The 18,459-nt window shown below is 45.0% G+C and overlaps 1 protein-coding gene across 1 annotated transcript in view; it reads left to right on the forward strand.

Moving 5' to 3' along the window:
- The window catches only part of LOC147025928 (aflatoxin B1 aldehyde reductase member 2-like), a 33,176-nt gene extending 19,190 nt beyond the window's left edge, over positions 1-13,986 (forward strand). Inside the window, exons 4-6 of the mRNA XM_085880838.1 lie at positions 9,848-9,944; positions 12,700-12,829; positions 13,084-13,986. Of these exons, the coding sequence (XP_085736964.1) occupies positions 9,848-9,944; positions 12,700-12,829; positions 13,084-13,245 (389 nt within the window). The 3' untranslated portion in view covers positions 13,246-13,986. The remainder of the gene's footprint in view (positions 1-9,847; positions 9,945-12,699; positions 12,830-13,083) is intronic.
- Positions 13,987-18,459: the final 4,473 nt, after the last annotated feature.

Consider the following 18,459-nt stretch of genomic DNA (forward strand, 5'->3'; position numbering starts at 1 on the left):
TTGATTTGTATTTCAGTTTTACGACAGGGAGCCAGAGACTAGTGGCAGGCATTTAAGGGTGTAGGGAGGATATAGAATAAACTGAAGAACGACACAAAGTAAAAGTGGTTTGTAAACCTTGAAGAACAGGAAGTAAAATGATGGATAAGAGAGGAGTTCGACAAGGATGCACGTTGTCTCCTTTACCTTTCACTTTGCGCTGCACAGTGAATACATGATACAGGAAGCAATTGGAAATCAAGAATGTGAAACAACCAATGACATACCATTACAAACATAAGATCTGCTACCAATCCACTCCGATTGGCTCAAACAGAACGTGGCGTGCAAGAGACGTTGAAAAAGACTGCAGGCCTCCTATCAACAGTACGGTAAGAACATCAATAGCAAGAAAATGAAAGTCATGGACATTACAAAGATGAATATAATTCAATTCAATTTGGGCATCAACAATACACGAGTAGATCAAGTAAAATAATACAAAGATTTTGTAAGTCGGTTCACAGAAGATGTGAAGAGCATCAGTAAGGTAAAAAGAAGAATCGTCCAAGCAAGAATTACTTTTCTGTCCTATCTGGAAATATTTAGGAGTAACATGAACTGTATTAAGTAGTGATGGATATGAGGGTGAGACTCTAACAGTGAAAAACAAAATGAAAATCCATGCGTTTCAACAAACCAGACCAACAATGAATGTGTTTCCATCTTGCCCACCATTAGACATAGTACCAACATTTATTTTTTATATCAAGTCAGGACCAGTGTGTAGTTTTTGAACAGCATTGCTCAGTAGATGTCCTCAGACATTTTGCCGGCCATGCCTTCAGAGGATCCAGCCGGCCATGCCTTGACTGCCCTTAACATCTTGGAAGTCCAGCTATACAGGACCAAAGAGAGAGGATGACAGAGGTTAATGTGGCTGGAATGAAGACATACGTGGATGTTAGAAGAACTGCTGAGTCAGAAATGTTGGCACATTATCACAACCAACCTTCAGATCAAAGATGGCACATCATGATGATGAAAGTTAAAATTGGAATTGAAAGAAACCACTGTGGTTAAATAAAGAGATCAGGAGAGCTATTAAGGATCGGCGTAAGGCACTAAAATTGTGTAAGACATCTTGTTTTGAGTGTTACAAGGTGAAAGTTAAGAAGGTAGGCAGGCTATAATACATTGAGGCAGACATAGTAAAGAATAACAAGACAAACCGGTAGGCAGACATGGGTAATCGACTACCCAATAGAACCTGACGCGATGGGCCCGTTCGATGGGGAATGACCTGAGGATTAAGCACAAGAAAATTAATGATTCTAGCTTCAAGGGTTAATGCTGCAGATTGTTTGTTTCGTTAAAATACCCCCACATTTAGAGGTTTATCAGACGTTGCAAGGCAACGGAGGGGTCCATAGCAACGGTTCTTTCTCACACATAACTAGGACATACCATGAACCTACCATACCAGTTTCATGTATATCTGACTCATAGTCTGAGATATAACGAACTTCGTTTTTTTTTTTTGTTTTTTTTTCGACCAGGGTTCATTCAAAGTCTATCTTCTCCGACAGTTTTCATAGGATCCGGCTGGAAGTTTTTGACAATATGGCTGAATGTACTGCCCACAGTCACTCGTGGCCCAATTTTTGATTTTCGAAAAAATTAATTTTTGAGATTTTTTTGAAAATTTCAAAGGTCCTTTGCTAGGCAACGGTGGTGTCCATAGCAACAGTTCTCATTTGCACACAACTAGGTCATGGTATGAACCTACCAACCAAGTTTCATCGAAATCGCCATCGTATTAACGGAGCACTGGACCGAACAGACATACAAACAGACAAGCCGGTAGGCGACATGGCTGCTCGCTCTAGATGGAAAGCTGGCCGACGCGACTCGCCGATATTCATGTACATGCTATCAATCAATTTAGCACAATAAATATGATTATCACAGCCCTCTTAGTTTGCGCCCAGAAACCCGCCTTGTGGAATTTCAGGCGTGTTTCCAAAGAGACTCTAACAAATGGCAGCCCTGGTAATTCAATTTATCTATTCGCTAAAGATTTTATTTTTTTATATTGGGCTGTAAGACATTCTCTTTGGGAACAAAAAAATACACGTCCCTCGGAGGTCCAGTTTCAGAGGTATTGATTTTTTTTTGTACAGTCCACAATAAGTGTACAATAAAGTATTTTAGCTGTTGCTGAGCAACGGAGGTGTGCATAGCAACCATTCATTTTTGTGTACATGCTAGCCACATTGTACACATTTCACCCAAGTTTCATCGAAATCAGACTCTTTCTCTTAGGCCTAAGTCACATTTGCTGTACGGCGAGGATACGGCGGCCGTACGCCCTCTGAATTGACAGAAACGTGCGGCGGCCGCAGAGTTTCTGCGGTGGCTTCAGGGTGGCCCTATGCCATTTGGCTATCTTTTACAGACCGTAAGGTCGCCGTGGAATTATAACTCGGAGTTATAACTTTTTTAATTTCTACGTTCGCCGTAGCAATTCGACAATCCGAAACAAAAAAACTGGTAAAAAAAAATAAAAATAATTAACCCACTCGTTACCGTCCGTCTGGCCACACGTTCGCCTTAGGGCCCTTAGGGCCTGCGGTCCCCTTGCAGGCACCTTGAGGCTACCTTGCATCTGCCTTGAAAATTCTATGGCCGCCGCAGGGCCCCCTTAAGGTCACCGTGCGACATCAAATCAAAGACAGTACGGCAACCCCACGTTTTCGGTCTCCACAATTTCTAAGACCTAGGCCTAAGTCACATTTGCTCTACGGCGAGGATACGGCAGCCATACGCCCTCTGAATTAACAGAAACGTGCGGCGGCCGCAGAGTTTTTGCGGTGGCCTCAGGGTGGCCCTATGCCGTTTGGCTATATTTTACAGGTCGTAAGGTCGCCGTGGAATTATAACGCGGAGTTATAACTTTTTTCATTTCTACGTTCGCTGTAGCAATTCGACAAGCCGAAACAAAAAAAAAAAGTGGTAAATTTTTTTTTTTTTAAACCCACTCGTTACCATCCGTCTGGCCGCACGTTCGCCTTAGGGCCCCCTGCGGTCGCCTTGCGGGCACCTTGCGTCTGCCTTGAAAATTCTATGGCCGCCGCAGCGACGCCCTATGGTCACCGTGCGACATCAAATCAAAGACCGTACGGCACCCCCACGTTTTCGGTCTCCACAATTTCTAAATTCGCCATGCGGCTACCCGAAAAATAAAAAACATATGTGACTGCTACATTGTGTGACCGTGGAAATACTGCGGCCGCCGTATAATTGCTAGTGGCCGTAGATTTTGGAGACCCCACGGCCGCCGTGGCAAATGGGACTTAGGCCTTAGAGATATTCGCAATTAACCGTTTCTGAAATGTTCGACATGTACTCGCCCAAAACCTATCTCCTCCTACAAATATTTTTTGTTAGGGTTGCAAGTTGGCATGAAGGGAGCTAGATAGATTGCGCACAGAGCTCTAAGCTTCGATTTTTCGATTTTTCTTTTGATTTTTTTCGATTTTTTGACCACTTTAAAGGGCCATTGCTATGCCGTTGCTAGGGCCCGGGGTCCCATATTCGAAAGCACATGATTCCCAGAAATATTGGTCCTACCGACCAAATTTCATTGGAATCGGTTGAGTGGTTTAGCCCCTCGGCTTGACCAAAGTTTCGCGGACAGACAGACAGATGGAAATGTCCAGAATTAGGGTGCTTAAGAGCAGCCAACAAGCACAGACAAACAGACAAACATATCGACAGAAATACTGATAATAAGGGTAGAAAAAAAAAATCTCAAAATTTTTTTTTTCCGACTAGATTGACTACCCAACATTATTTTTAACAATTGTCACACGAACATGGTTTGAGATGGCTCGCGAGGAGTTTGGAAGCTTAACTCATGCTCTTTAGGAAGGAACGGCAAAAACATCCACCCTCAGATGGATGCCATGTCCTCGGGAACAGATCCTGATTTGACAACTCAGATAGTCGAGCAAATTAGGCTGAAAGAAATGGCAGGTGAAATTGACTCGTGAACACTCATGAAATTGACTCATTGACTCATGAGGTCACAGTGCAATGCCTGATTTGTAAAATACATGTTATAACTCATGAATAACCCGTCCTTATTGATGTGTCAGTTCTGCCACATTTACTGATGGGATGACTTGTAATATCCACCCCACCACGAGCGGTGCTATACGATACACATTTACATCGGAGAATTGGGTTTCTCCCTGCACCCTGAACCCATGAGAGTATGGTTTGTTTTTCACCACCAAAAAAACCCCTCCCGGGCACATCCAGAGTACAACAACCAGTTTTCAACTAATTCAGTCCAGCAGTTTAGGAGGGCAAATAAGTCAAACAAACAAGCAGGCACTTCTCAAATTACCGTAGGATTCCAGATGAAAACTAAAAAGGGGATGTACTAAAACCTTGCAAGCCAAACTATAACTTTCCTAACCTATTTTGAGCACAATACTTGACTTTACAGTTATGGTGGCAGGCTCATAAATGACCTCTGGAAGTATGTGGTGTACTACCGGTCATACAGTACAGTACCGGTTGCTCAAGAACGGCACTGAGCATGGGAGGAGGAGAAGAAGACGAAGAATCAAACTGTGCCTCTTTGCCAAGTTGGTACAATGTGCTGCAGTGATGCAGGACCCACTGATGGGGAATAAGTTGATGATGTGTAATGTAATGTCAGTCTTGACATCAGAAGCACATGCTTCATTGATGCCACCCAGACACCAGAACACTTACGTCACCACTTGTTCAATTACCTACCTTCTCCCAGACATCAAAAAACTCACCCGCAACAAACCACAACATCTTCTTCAACACATCTTGGAAAAAGCATTCACAATCACATCACCACCACAGAAGAACTACAAAATACTCACTGAATCACACTCCATTATCCATCCGTCCAAACAAACCCTTCTACTGCCCTCCAGAGGAGCACGACCAGATTCCGCTCCAGTTACCACCCCCACACAAAAAAACTTGGCAACACAAACTCAATCCAACTCAGGACCCGCTCTTCCCATGCTGTTGCCTTGAACCCAACACTGTACTTCATCCAATCACAACCTGCTCTCAGCTCACACAATATAGACAACTTCAACATCTATTCTTTTTATGATCTCTGGAGATATCTAGTCGGAGTTGCTGACTTCCTTGGGGCCGTGCGCTTTCACTGACGATACCAGGGGAGACTTGATAATGATGATGATAATGATGTTCATAAATGTAACTCGACTAAATATTCACTCACCAATGTGGTGTACTATAAGGACGTTGATGGTCAGGTCAGGTATGGGAGCATGCGCCAGAGCAGCGCGTCGCTGCGTCCACTTTCCGCCGGTACTCCAGGGGACTCCGTCTGGCCTTCCCCCAGGCAGATGCCAGGCCCATCCCCATCTCCTTGAGATGCTGATCAACCTGCTGCAACCACGAGGCACGTGGTCAGCCCATTTGCCTCCTCCACTCACGAGGCTCCCTCAATGAGAGAATCTGGTGAGCAGGATCAGCGTCAGAAAAACGAGCCACATGTCCATACAGCCACAGCTGACGCTCACGGACTATGCAGGTAACAAATCTCATTTGAGTCTCTCTCAGCAACCGCTCGTTGGACACAAAGTCTGACCAGCGATAGCCAAGGATTCTCCGAAGAGACCTGGTGCCAAAGGAATTAAGTCTCCGTCTCAGATACTTGGTCAGAGTCCAAGTTTCGCATCCATAGAGCAAGACTGGAAGCACCAAGGACCTGAAGACTCGGGCTTTCGTCCTCCCGCACAGGTATCGGCAGCGCCACACCCCATTATCCAGTGAATCCATGACTCCCCAGGCCCGACCCAGACGTCGATTGACCTCTGACTCACAGCCGGCAGAGACATGAATATCACTGCCAAGGTAAGTGAATCTCTCCACGATCTCAACACCCTCACCAGAAACAGACACAGACAGGACAGCAGCATCCAAGATGTCATTGAAAGCCTGGACCTTAGTGTTGACCCAGAAAACGCGTAATCCCAGCGGCTCCGTCTCCTCATTCAGCACCTCGAGGGCCCCCAAAAGGATATGTAAAGTCTCCGCAAAGATGATTGCATCATCTGCGAAATCAAGGTCAGAGATCTTGACATTCCCAAACGATGCACCGCAGCTTGATCTCTCCAACATCCTCCCTAGAATCCAGTCCATACAAGTCCTGAAAAGTGTGGGAGCCAGTACACACCCCTGACGAACTCCAGTAACAACTGGAAATGTCAGAGATGGTACCACCACACTTCACAGCACTCTCAGTACCAGAGTAGAGTTCAGATATCAGATTGATCAGTTTTGGTGGCACCCCACGAAGACCAAGAATCCTCCAGAGGACATCCCGATTCACTGAATCAAACGCTTTGCAGTGATCAACATAGGCTGCAAGCAGCCCCTGTCGAAACTCTCGTCTGCGTTCGGTGAGGACATGAAGAGCAAGGATACGGTCCATCATTCCTGCCTACATACATTGTAGTGGTACGTCGATGGTACAAAACTGAAACTTAGTAGTCCACTTGTACTTGTAGAAATAGGGGTTTCCTGTTGCTGGGAATTCCTTTGCATAACGTGTCAGTCATGCTGATTTAAACCTGTACCTCATATCATTGTGAAGATGGGTCTCGAAGAGTCCCGAACGGGTTGAGAAGTCAAAGAACAAGTTATTCTGATTATTACCCAGGGTGAGAGATAATTATTAATCTGGCATAGTGTGTGTTAAATAGGTACAAGCATAGGATAAACCGGCAAATAAAAAGCAAAACACGATTTCATTGAGTAAAGCGAAGAATTATAATCGACGAAAGGGATTTGGTTCCTAAAAACCTAAGAATTCACCAAAACAAGGATACCCCTCGACATTCAAGATGGCACCTGGTGAAAACGGCTGGCACGTGTGCGACGTAATCTGCTCAGCAAGGAAAAATCAATCTGCCTTGCTCTGCTGGTCAGACACACATTGAATTATCACGAGTGCACCGAATGTAGTGCACCAAGTGCAATGTCGGCCGGATACATGGAGGCCTTGCATGTCGACTGCTTCTACTGTGGTGTGTAACATGTCATGGGAAAGTGGTACGTTGGCTTAACGTGACTATTGTGAATGATCTCGAGCTGGCAACTCCAGTTTTGGCTCCAAGTATCATAAGTGAGGGTGGTAAGCTTCCATGCTGATTGGCCAAGCATGGTTATGTGAGCTCCTTGACGATACATGAATGGTTAAAAACATGGGAATCTGTCGTAACATGCATTGAGGAATGGAAGGCACTCCCAAGTCCAGATGTAACAAAATGCAGACGATGTGTATTTCCTAAAGGTGTATATTTTAAAATAAAACAAGTCAGCACAGTGGCATGACCCTCAATCCATCCATCCATTGGGACCATACTCTGTACAGAGCGTCGGTGCTGCTTAAGCAGTCTCCTGGGCTATTGGGCACAATCCTGGACGGGTCGCCACTCCGACGCAGACCCTCAATGAACCCTGTGAAAGCTTGCTTCTGATCCAAGTCGTGCACATTGTCGGGCAGTGACAAATTCATTCGGGCAAGTACATTTGTGACCGCTCGTCACATCCACGTCATCTATAATGCCGTAACATGATCCCCTGCAACTCCATCCCTGGCTGTTTAAGTGCATCTCTCTCCTCTCATCGGCCATAGTTTGGCCAGCTCAGGGCTTCGTAGATCTCCAACCATGTCAAATGCTTCACCGCTCTAGTTGCTGAAACCTCTCCAACCCATAACGAACACGACATCTAAAACGAGGCTCCATTGTGCCGGCTTTTCTCCCCAACCCATGAGTCAGTTGTAGTGTTCAACCAGTCAGTTGTGTGTCTTCCAATTACGTCATGTTTTTGTGAGCCAATCAATGAGTTGTTGCAAGCTTTGTGGTCTGTTCTCTTCACTTGCCGTGCATGAATCACGTGTTGAAAGTGTTTTCTAGACCATGCTGGATGCATGCTCCATGCTGATTTTGGCCAAGCAGCTGGAGACGTGTACACTGTACACGTATGTATAGGGTGTCTCCCCGAGACGAGCTGCCCCATACAAATCAAGAATGTACGAATGTTTTTCTGCCGAAATCCTGCAATTTGGCCTCACCTGCAGAAGAAATGATTGAAGGGTTTGATTGTAGGTAAGCCTGCTATTGTGCTATTGCTCTTCAAAGGATGGGTTGAGACATATTGCAGGACTTGTGGAATGTTTGCATTTCCCACAGGTAGCATTGCCTTTCCAGGTGGAGAAAGCAACATGCTTGTGAGCTATTTCCTTGTCTCAAGCTTATGCATACCTTGGACAAGATTCTTGAGAGGGCTGGAGGCATGTGGGAGAGTAAGCATTCATGCACAAAATTGTACGCACCTGATAAAAAAATAATTGCTGAACAAATTGAAGAAAAATTTGGAGACAACAGATGAAAGAGCAGTCCAGTCTGCCTCGTTTAACTGATGGCCATTGCAATGCTCTGGTGATGGAAGATGATCAGCACAATGGTCACCAGTACATGATCCAACTAGAACGAGCAATCAAGGATTGTATGCCCTCGCCTGGACTTTTGTTTGGTTTTATAGGATGTATTTTATAGACTTGCATTCTTATTGTACCATGCATACTTTATAAACGTACTCACATTCTAATTGTACATACTTCATGGAGGTACTTGGTTGAAAAATAATACCATTGGACCTGTAGCTTCTCAGGGCCCTGGCCTAATGTCGAAACCCAAATTTGGTGGCATTCTGACTGGTGGGTCTGGAGAAGAAGAGTTTTGACACACTTCCGGTCATGTGATCGGCATGGCCTCCACAATTTAATATCAGGACGCTGTCCTCGTGTTGTAACCCAAATTTGGTAGCATTCTGACCGGTGGGCCTGCAGAAGATTTTTGAAGGAATTTACTAAGTCGGCCATTTTGATCTACTTGAAGTCACGTGACCAGAACGAGCTTTGCGATCAATGTTACCAATCAGGAGCGGAACATTGCTGCCAAATTTTAGCCGGATTGGCCCAGTGGTTTGGCCGGAGAAGTCGAAATAGGAGACGGACGGGCGGTGCACAATGACAATACCTTTATCTGGAATTTAAATTTCAAATAAGCTAAAAAAAGAGAATGTGTACTCCTGCCTACCACTAGGTGGCGTTTGTGGCCCACATTAGCACATTCTAGACAGACAAACAGATCGAAATGCAATACCCTCTCCTTTGGCAAGGGTACCGAGACCCGAGGAGCAGATTAAGGCCAACACAGGTTTACAGAAAAGTTCACAATTACCTGATCCTGCAATGAGATCTGGTTTTCAAAGATCTGACTTGGTTGAGTCATGTCTTAGATGAAGCTTTGCTATGCCATACCTGGAGGTAATGAGTAGCATACCCAGCAAATCAGTATGGTGATAATTAGGTTTGCCACAAAAGAGAAGAGTAAGGCAAAGAAGATAGGTGTTCATTATCCTGAAAGATGGGACAATGCATACAAACAAGAGGTTATGAAGAACAAGATGCAGCCGGAGGTGTTGCAAGGTATTGATGAGGGCAAGGGGGTGAATAAGGACTGTGGGTATTGTGAACATAGATCGTACACTCTACATGAGGTTTCCTACTGTTGAGGAAGTTGGTGAATATGCTTGTTTGACTTAGCAGGGTTCATTCAGATGGATGTTGTGAAATGGCTGTAAAGTATCCAATTTGGCTGCAAAGTGATATTGTAAAAATCGATGTATCCAATAACTTTTGGCCCAGATTTACAAAGAACCATTGTGGTTTGAAAGGTGTTTTTATTTTGTTTTGTGTGGTTCTTCACAGGTGGTTTTCTGACTGGGAAGTACATTTATAACGATTTGGAAAAGACACCAGAGGGAAGGTTCTTTGGCAATGCTTGGGCTGAGACTTACCGTAAGAGGTATGCGTGCTCCCAACGTCTGGGGTGTATGCTTTCCCCATTGCATTGTCGTGTATTGAGCTCATTGTGTTGCGTTGGGCCATGATGCTTAGGCAAACCTGCTATGCTTCTGATAAGCTTAAAATGTGCATAAAAACAATATACACTTACTTTTTGGCGATATCACAAAACGATGATTACCTCATCTTCCTATTTGAGGTTCTGCAGTGATTTGGAAATATCGGCCTTCCATTGGATTGCCATTGAAACGACTTACTCTGACGTTCGACAGATTATAGGCAAATCCAATACGACGCTTTCATGATGACATTTCATCCCAGAATGGTCGACGCGCATCTGCAGAAACCCCAGGAAACATGGGTGTTCAGAGCATTATAAAGTATATGGTGTCAGAGATAAGTGTCTTGACTTAAAATGGCTAACAAAGCTTCTGAAATAATCTGAAAATACTGTGAAAAGTTCCGAAGAGAAAGGGCTGTGCCTCTGCACAACGAAGGACTTTGAGAACTTTCTCAGCTCGCCGAACGGGAAGCTGCTCGTCGTACAAACTACGAGACCATGTGGACCGGTGCAAGACCTGAGTGGAAACCCTCGACGGATCGTGAATGGACTGTTTATCTGGGCTAGTTGTTTCTGAACACCAATGGGAAGGACATATCTGAGGCTTTTCAATGTGCAGGGTAAGTTTAAAATGTTGTTATTACCACCGCCACCGAAGGTGAATGAGGTTGTTTTCACCCCCTTTCTGTCTGTCTGTTTGTTTGTTTGTGTGCAAGATATCTCACAAGGTTGGGATGGATCCGGATGAAATTTTGTGGACAGGTTCGGTGTGTGACGTGGACGAACTGATTCGATTTTGGTGAGGATCTGTATCCAGATCCGGCTATGAGAATTTTTTTAAGTGAATCTTCACCATTGAGAGATAGAGCCAAAAATAATATGTAGCACGATATCTCAAAAAGTTTTGGACGGATTCAGATGAACTTGGTGGACATGTTGGGTGTGTGGCAAGGACGAATTGATTCAATTTTGGTGAAGATTCGAATCCGGATCTGGATATGAGAATTATTTAATTTTTTTAAGTGCTTCCTGACCATTGAGAGACAGTGCCAAACACTATATATAGCATGATATTTCAAAAATGTATTGGGCCCGATATGTTCTCGTGGATCAGGCATTGCATGGCAGAGGTATGCGCTCTACCGAGTGCCCTTCTAGTTTACTACTGGAACAGCAATGTATGGAGTGCATACCTCTGCCAGGCTGCACAGTTTATGTTTTGTATACCCACCGACAGACCGGTTATGGATCCAGACCTGAACTAAAATCAAATCGGCTAATTCTTGTCACGGTTATAATCAAATCGGTTATAATATCTTTTTTGGCCCCATCTCTCAATTGTGAAGAATCACTTAAAAAAAAAATTCAATCTCGTATCCGGATTCAGATCTTCACCAAAATCGAATCAGTTCGTCCTTCTCACGCACCCTACCAGTCCACTAACCTTCATCCGAATCCGTCCATAACTTTTCGAGTTATCCTGCTCACAGACAGACAGGGGTGAAATCGTAACCTGCGTCCACCTTTGGTGGCGAAGGTAATTAATCAAGTTTGGTAGGTGGGAACTGCAGGAGATGTGTGTGCTGTTATAAATATATACATTTATTTGGTTCTGGGGCCACAAGATAAATTATACTAGAATTTTGCATCTGTTGGTAAAAGTGTGTTTTTCAAAAATATATTCACTGCCGCCGCTAATTGTATGAATAGGAAATGAACACCTCTCAGTTTCATACACTGATCATTCCGTGTGTCCGATTTACATTCAGAAAGAACAATTGTGGTTAGCCGTCCTGAAATTGCGACTCTTTTGTCGAAATGATCAAAATTTTGTTTAAAAGACAATTTCAATTGCTCATTTTGTGCTGGTATCGGAAGGTTAAAAGTGCCAGGTGAGCCAAACCGATTCAGTGTAAACACAGACACATAAAACAGCACGTGCACGAAAGGCCCTGTTTAGCATTCGTACGTAGTTTCATATCATTTTGAAACTCCCTTATTTGTGGTGCCAATAACTAATTGGATATAAACCAATGACTAATCAAGGATCCTAAAAGTTTATGTTCATTGTCTGTTGACATTAAAATACTACTTTGAGGTCTGTGAACCATCACCGAATTACACGTTATGTATTACACAATTACACAGAATTACACAATCACAGAATGATTTCCGAGAAGTATGCAATAGAGACCTATAAATTATCCATCAACCAGGATGAGAGGGTCTTGGTATAACATCTTGATCCGGGCAATTAACTTCCTTATGATCACGATCTCAAGAAACCTGATCAATAACGAATGGATGAAAAGGAAAATGATTTGTCTTTCATTGTGATATTTGCTGCTTCACTGTTATATACGATTTGAAAGTCGATGGTTCAATTCATTCTGGTTTGGGGCCATCTATCAATTAAATAGAAGGGGGGGGGAGGGGTGGAGCTGTCACATATTCCACCATCTTGGTGTGTGTAATCAACAGTTGTATCCAAAGCATGTAATCGTTTTCAGTGCAAACATGGTCATTTCCTTTCAATAGAAACCGTTTTCTAACTGAATACTACCCTTTGTGTTTTCCACACTTTGCGTCCAAATTTGCTTGATCTATTGTGTACTTTATTTCTTTTAAGTGCTTTATGTTTGTGGCACCTGGTCATCTTTCTCATGGTGGTGGCACCGTGGGTGTTTTTGAGCAGGTACTGGAAGCTCGTGCTGTTTCAGGAACTCGACAAGGTAAAAACCTCTTTGGACAAGGCCTACGGGCCAGGAAAAGTGGCACTGACGGAGGCTTCTCTGCGCTGGCTCCAACACCACTCACAACTCGATGTGAGGCCTTTCTGCTGACTTTCGCGTGTACAAGCTTTACAAATATTTTCCTTTTGTTCATTGTGAAATGTCTACCAGATGCAGTTTGGATAAAGGATGCTTTGTCGAATTCAAAGCCGTTTCTCATTTGGTTCAAGTACTGATTGAACTACTCATTGTGGCCGTACCCATGACTGCAGGGCTGCGAAGTGATATTTGTACAATGAAAATGGATTTCCTGGTTTATGATGCTCAATAATTGTGTTCTTTGGCAGGAGAAGCATGGTGATGGCGTGATCTTGGGAGTCTCGAATCTGGCTCAGCTGCATCAAAACCTGATGGCCATAACGGGGGGGCCTTTGCACGAATCCGTGGTGGAAGCCTTCCAACAAGCCTGGAATGTGATTGCCCATGACTGCCCAAACTACTTCCGTTGATTGCTTTCCTCTTGTAATACCTTCTGAGAGCAACGTGCAGGCACTTCTTGTTAGTTGAGAACATGCACGTTCAAACTTGGAGAAACTAAATACTTACATTTGTCCAAGGCATGCCAAAAACGTATGTCGATAAACAAAAATCATATTTTTACATTATATTATTAGTTGTATCGAAATAAAACGTGTTGGGGACTTTTTGACGATTGTGAGTATCTTGTTCGTAGAAGGACATGATTTTGTGGATGAATGTGGAATAACGAAGGAAACATTAATTTGTGATTTGCAGATCCCCAACACTAACACATCTGTTGATGTGTTCAACCTGGCAAGTCAGAAGTTGATTATTATTGATCTTGAAGTATTATTGATTGATTATTGAAGTAATTAAGAACGAATCCAGGTGCTCACTCCACTCCTTATTCAATATGCATTATACAATAATTTTGTTTGAATCGTGTAAAGATGTATTTACATAATAATCATTTGGTGTGGCATATATATGGAGCTTCACCACTCTTGAGTCTTCTATAAGATACCATGCTCATTGAGTAATGGGAAGAGAACTGGAAAGTGCTTTTTGGATGTTTTTGGGATGCAACAAAGCAATTTGCAAAGGAAGATGCCGGAACATAAATGTTTGGAAGATGAAAGTAATTTTAATGATTTTGGAACTTTGACACTTGCTGAGTTATGAAATTGCAACTGTTTGTCCACTAATGCAATACAGAGCAATCCGTTTGATTTATGTTGCAAACTTTGCTTGAGATTGTGAATTGAGGAACAGGGTTGAAACCCAGCCCAGTAAATGTCAGACATGGTTTAACAAATTGTTTTTTTTTTTCTTTTCTTCCTGTTGATGCCATGTTCCCCATTTTGTTTTGTTATGGAAGCAGAAGGGGAGGGGAGGGCCAAGCTTCCAACCTGTTCCTGTAAATTGTTGAGATCACCGTGTCCTCCACAAAGAAGACACCAAGCGGTCATGGAAAAGGCCACACCACACATTGACCTTGCAACTGTCGTGTCTGTGTTCAAGGACCACGAGGTGGTTTCAGAGCCCCAAATCCTCACATTGTGTCAGTTGAACTTCCCTGATACATGAAAGCAAGTTTCGTCTGTGAACATGACCTTTTTCAGGTGAATTCCATCAACCTCTGTGGACTGAGCATTTCGAAGGCAAACGCCGTGCATTTCGGTTCGTCATTTGGTTTGAGTTCCTGCAGAATCTACACCTTTATAGGCATGAAGCTTGTCTTTTATAACAAATAAAAATAAATCCTGTGCACAGTGGTAGATGACAGTCCCAGTTCTCTGAATGCACATCAAATTGATTTTCTGGTACTTTGTTGAAATGATTCACACTGCTGCACTTGTTCTTGGTCGAGCGGTACTTTTCTGTTTCTGACAAATTTCAGTCTCCTTAAACCACTTGTTCCACCCTCTGATACCAGTCCATGATGGCGGATTCCTTCAATACCTTGTCCGGAAATTATGCTGAACTTGCGTGTTGGATCTCTTCTCGATGAACCATTCGACGCACTGAGCGTTCTCCTCTGGAGTCGCCATTTTTTTTTACATTAAACCACCAGACCTGAAAAAAAGAGAAAACTTAATGAGTTTCTGTATCAAACAAACCAAAGGGTGTCTTTGTATCATTTGTGGAACTAAATATATTAACAATCAAAGTTGTCCAGGTTTTTGGCCGCAGCCTTTATTTGACCCTTCAGCTCTGGAGGGAAGGCGAGCTGAGGGTAAGAATTCTGTCGGGCACCTTTCCGCCTTGTGTGGTCTGGTCGAGATGAGCTGGCTCGGGGGGGGGGGGGTAACTCGAACCCACACCTTCGTCGCCACACCAAGCACCAGGGATCGCGCTCGCCAACCAGCCAAGCACCAGCGAACCATGACCAAGGAGAAGACCAGAGACGACGATGACCCAGTACTAGATGAACCAGCCAGCACCAAAACTCGCAACCCCCAAGATGGCCAATGCTCCCCAGCCTGGTGTTCCTTTATTCCTTTCTTGTCTGGGGTGAGAAAATCGCCATCTGAGGCGATTTCCACCCTCATTGGCCGGGGTGTCATGGGAAAGTCGCCCTCTGTGGCAATCTCAACCCTCATTGTCCGGGGTGTCGTGGGAAAGTCGCGCTCTGTGGCAATCTCAACCCTCATTGTCCGGGGTGTCGTGGGAAAGTCGCGCTCTGTGGCAATCTCAACCCTCATTGTCCGGGGTGTCGTGGGAAAGTCACTCTCTGTCACAATCTCCACCCTCATTGGCCGGGGTGTCATGGGAAAGTCGCCCTCTGTGGCAATCTCAACCCTCATTGTCCGGGGTGTCGTGGGAAAGTCGCGCTCTGTGGCAATCTCAACCCTCATTGTCCGGGGTGTCGTGGGAAAGTCGCCCTCTGTGGCAATCTCAACCCTCATTGGCTGGGGTGTCGTGGGAAAGTCGCCCTCTGTGGCAATCTCCACCCTCATTGGCCAGGGTGTCGTGGGAAAGTCGCCCTCTGTGGCAATCTCAACCCTCATTGGCTGGGGTGTCGTGGGAAAGTCGCCCTCTGTGGCAATCTCCACCCTCATTGGCCGGGGTGTCGTGGGAAAGTCGCCCTCTGTGGCAATCTCAACCCTCATTGGCCGGGGTGTCGTCGGAAAGTCGCCCTCTGTGGCAATCTCCACCCTCATTGGCCGGGGTGTCGTCGGAAAGTCGCCCTCTGTGGCAATCTCAACCCTCATTGGCCGGGGTGTCGTGGGAAAGTCACCCTCTGTGCGTGATTGGACAAGGGGCACGCCCCTGCCTTTCTGGGTGGAGTCTCGATCTGAGGCGATGAAAATCTCCGCCCATGTACGTGGCTGGACACGCGTGTTTAATGGCGCGATGTGCGAAGTGAAGGAGTGATGTTTTCGGTTCGCTGGAGGCTCGATTTGTATTGCAAAAACCCTGACTAATAAAGTAACTCGCAGCGCACACATGTAATTCCCATTAGACACAGGTAGGGGACCATAACTATAAACACATACTTATCGAGATAACTAAACTTGGGGACTGCTGTCTGTCAGTGTGGAAACGGCTTCCAAATCCGTAACAATACACCAGTACACAAACGCCACACAAAGTACAACACACAAAACTACACAAACATCACACAAAACAAGTTCTGGCGAAATCTCTGATTGCTCTTTCTCGTTAGTATAGATATTATTTACTACGATCAAATACAATCTGTTGCTTTGCTGGTAGGAATATTGAGGGTTAGAGAGAAAAATGGGAGGGAGAGAGGAGGGAGGGGAGGGAGGTGGTGTGGGGGAGCAAAATGTGGGGAGCGAGGAGGGGTTGATGAAGGGGGGAGAGCAAGGACAAGGTGGGGAGTGACATCTCACCACACATCGCGATACACTTCAGAAGGGAGGGGGGAGTGAGGAGGAGAGTGGAAAGATAAGTGGAGAGTAAGGGGGGAAGTGGGGAGGGGAAGGAGGTGTTCCGGACTTGCGTTTTTTAACGGGACTTGAGAGAGATAGGGGAGAGGTTCTTGACTTGTATTAGGAAGGGGGACTTGAGTGGAAGCAGGGTGGGGGATGGTCCTGTTTGCCGGCATTACTACATGGTTGAACGAAATGGTCTATGTTAAAACGGCACCTTCAAACGGGTCAAACTAAACACTGCCCGGAGATGTCCATGGGGGATGGAGGGGAGGGGCTTTGAGAGGAGGGAAGCATGAGGGGAGAGGAAGGGAGCAAAGGGCATTTTTCTTCAATGGTCAAAAAGCTGCGCCACTGTTCGTGCCTTTATTTAATTTCTGCATATGCGATAGCTCTAGAATCTCTTAACCTGAGCCAAATTTTATAATTTGAACTGAGGAGTTGATCCGAACAGGATTTCCGACTGCTGAAAAAGTGTTCATTTGTCCAATTCACACGTTCTTTGACACTTCTTCCTCTCCTTGACCTCCAGAGAGTTGTATTTGGGTGGAGGTTGGCATGAGTGGAGGGAAAGGGAAAGCAGCATGAGGGAAAGGGAAAGCAGCATGAGGGAAAGGGAAAGCAGCATGAGGGAAAGGGAAGGCAGTGAGAGGAAGGGAAGGCAGCGTGAGGGGAAGGGAAGGCAACGTGAGGGGAGGGGTAGGGAAGGCAGCATAAGGGGAGGGGAAGGGAAGACAGCGTACTGGGGCATTACCAGGGTGAAAGTACTTTCAATCATCGATTGCAAAAGTGAATGTGTTGCTGTTTCAGACTTTGGTTAACTTGAATCCATATTCTCAACCATCACGAATAGGTATTCGGGTGTTTGGTTTTCAAATGTTTCAGCATATTTGACATATTACAGTGATGAGAAATGTCTATTGAACAAAGTGAGTATGCAACTTTCGGACTGTGTTCTTTAACCATTCCTGAAATAGTTCCAAACTGCACTTCGGGACCTTTTGAACAACATGTTGTCGAAACTTTATCAGTTGATGTATTGTCGACCCATCCTTCAGCAAAGGAACAAGCACACTTCACCGGCCAACTCCAAATGCTTTGCTATTTATTTAAAATTTAGCATGCCCTTATGGTGTGTTTAGTCGGCAAGTGATGTGCTTTTGCTGCTAAATTGCAAACGAGACACCCCCAAGGGTATTGTTGCGGATTCGCGCCCGCCGGCGTGCTGACGGCCATGTAACTCGAATCGCGGCTCGTCGCCCACCGGACGGAGAATCCAGTCGTGACCCTCTCGGACTAACGCCGGGAACCAGTCACGGGTGGACCTTTCGGTCTCACCGCGATCGTGCCAATCGGACCCCGCGTGGGATAGGGTTGCTCGCCAAATTCGACCTACCGAAGTACCCACACGGAGGGTTGACCGGGCGATCGCACCTCGCCGCAGGTCGACTTCGGACACGGGCCACTTAAGCGACCCGTTCCGTACTATCGGGATAACCGAGCGGTGTTATTCGTCGACCTCGCCGGTTCGATTAATTATCAGGCGTCTTAACCCACGACCAACCCTTTACGTGAAGCAAGATGAGGATTCAATGAAAGAAAGGACGAAGCGAAGCGGGAAAACAGTTCAATAATAAGCACATTTATTTCGCGATGAACGGAAAGCACACATATACAATTCCACCAAAAGCACATGGAAAAGAAGAAGACAAAAAGCAAATGCAACAATGCAGATCTAATACCGACTACGCGAGCACACAGCAACACATACAATTTTACTTCACAGACGGCGCCGCCAACACA

The sequence above is a fragment of the Eptatretus burgeri genome, chromosome 5 (genome assembly GCF_056783735.1).
Source record: "Eptatretus burgeri isolate ZD-2024b chromosome 5, Ebu_testis_v1, whole genome shotgun sequence".
Lineage (NCBI taxonomy): Eukaryota > Metazoa > Chordata > Myxini > Myxiniformes > Myxinidae > Eptatretus > Eptatretus burgeri.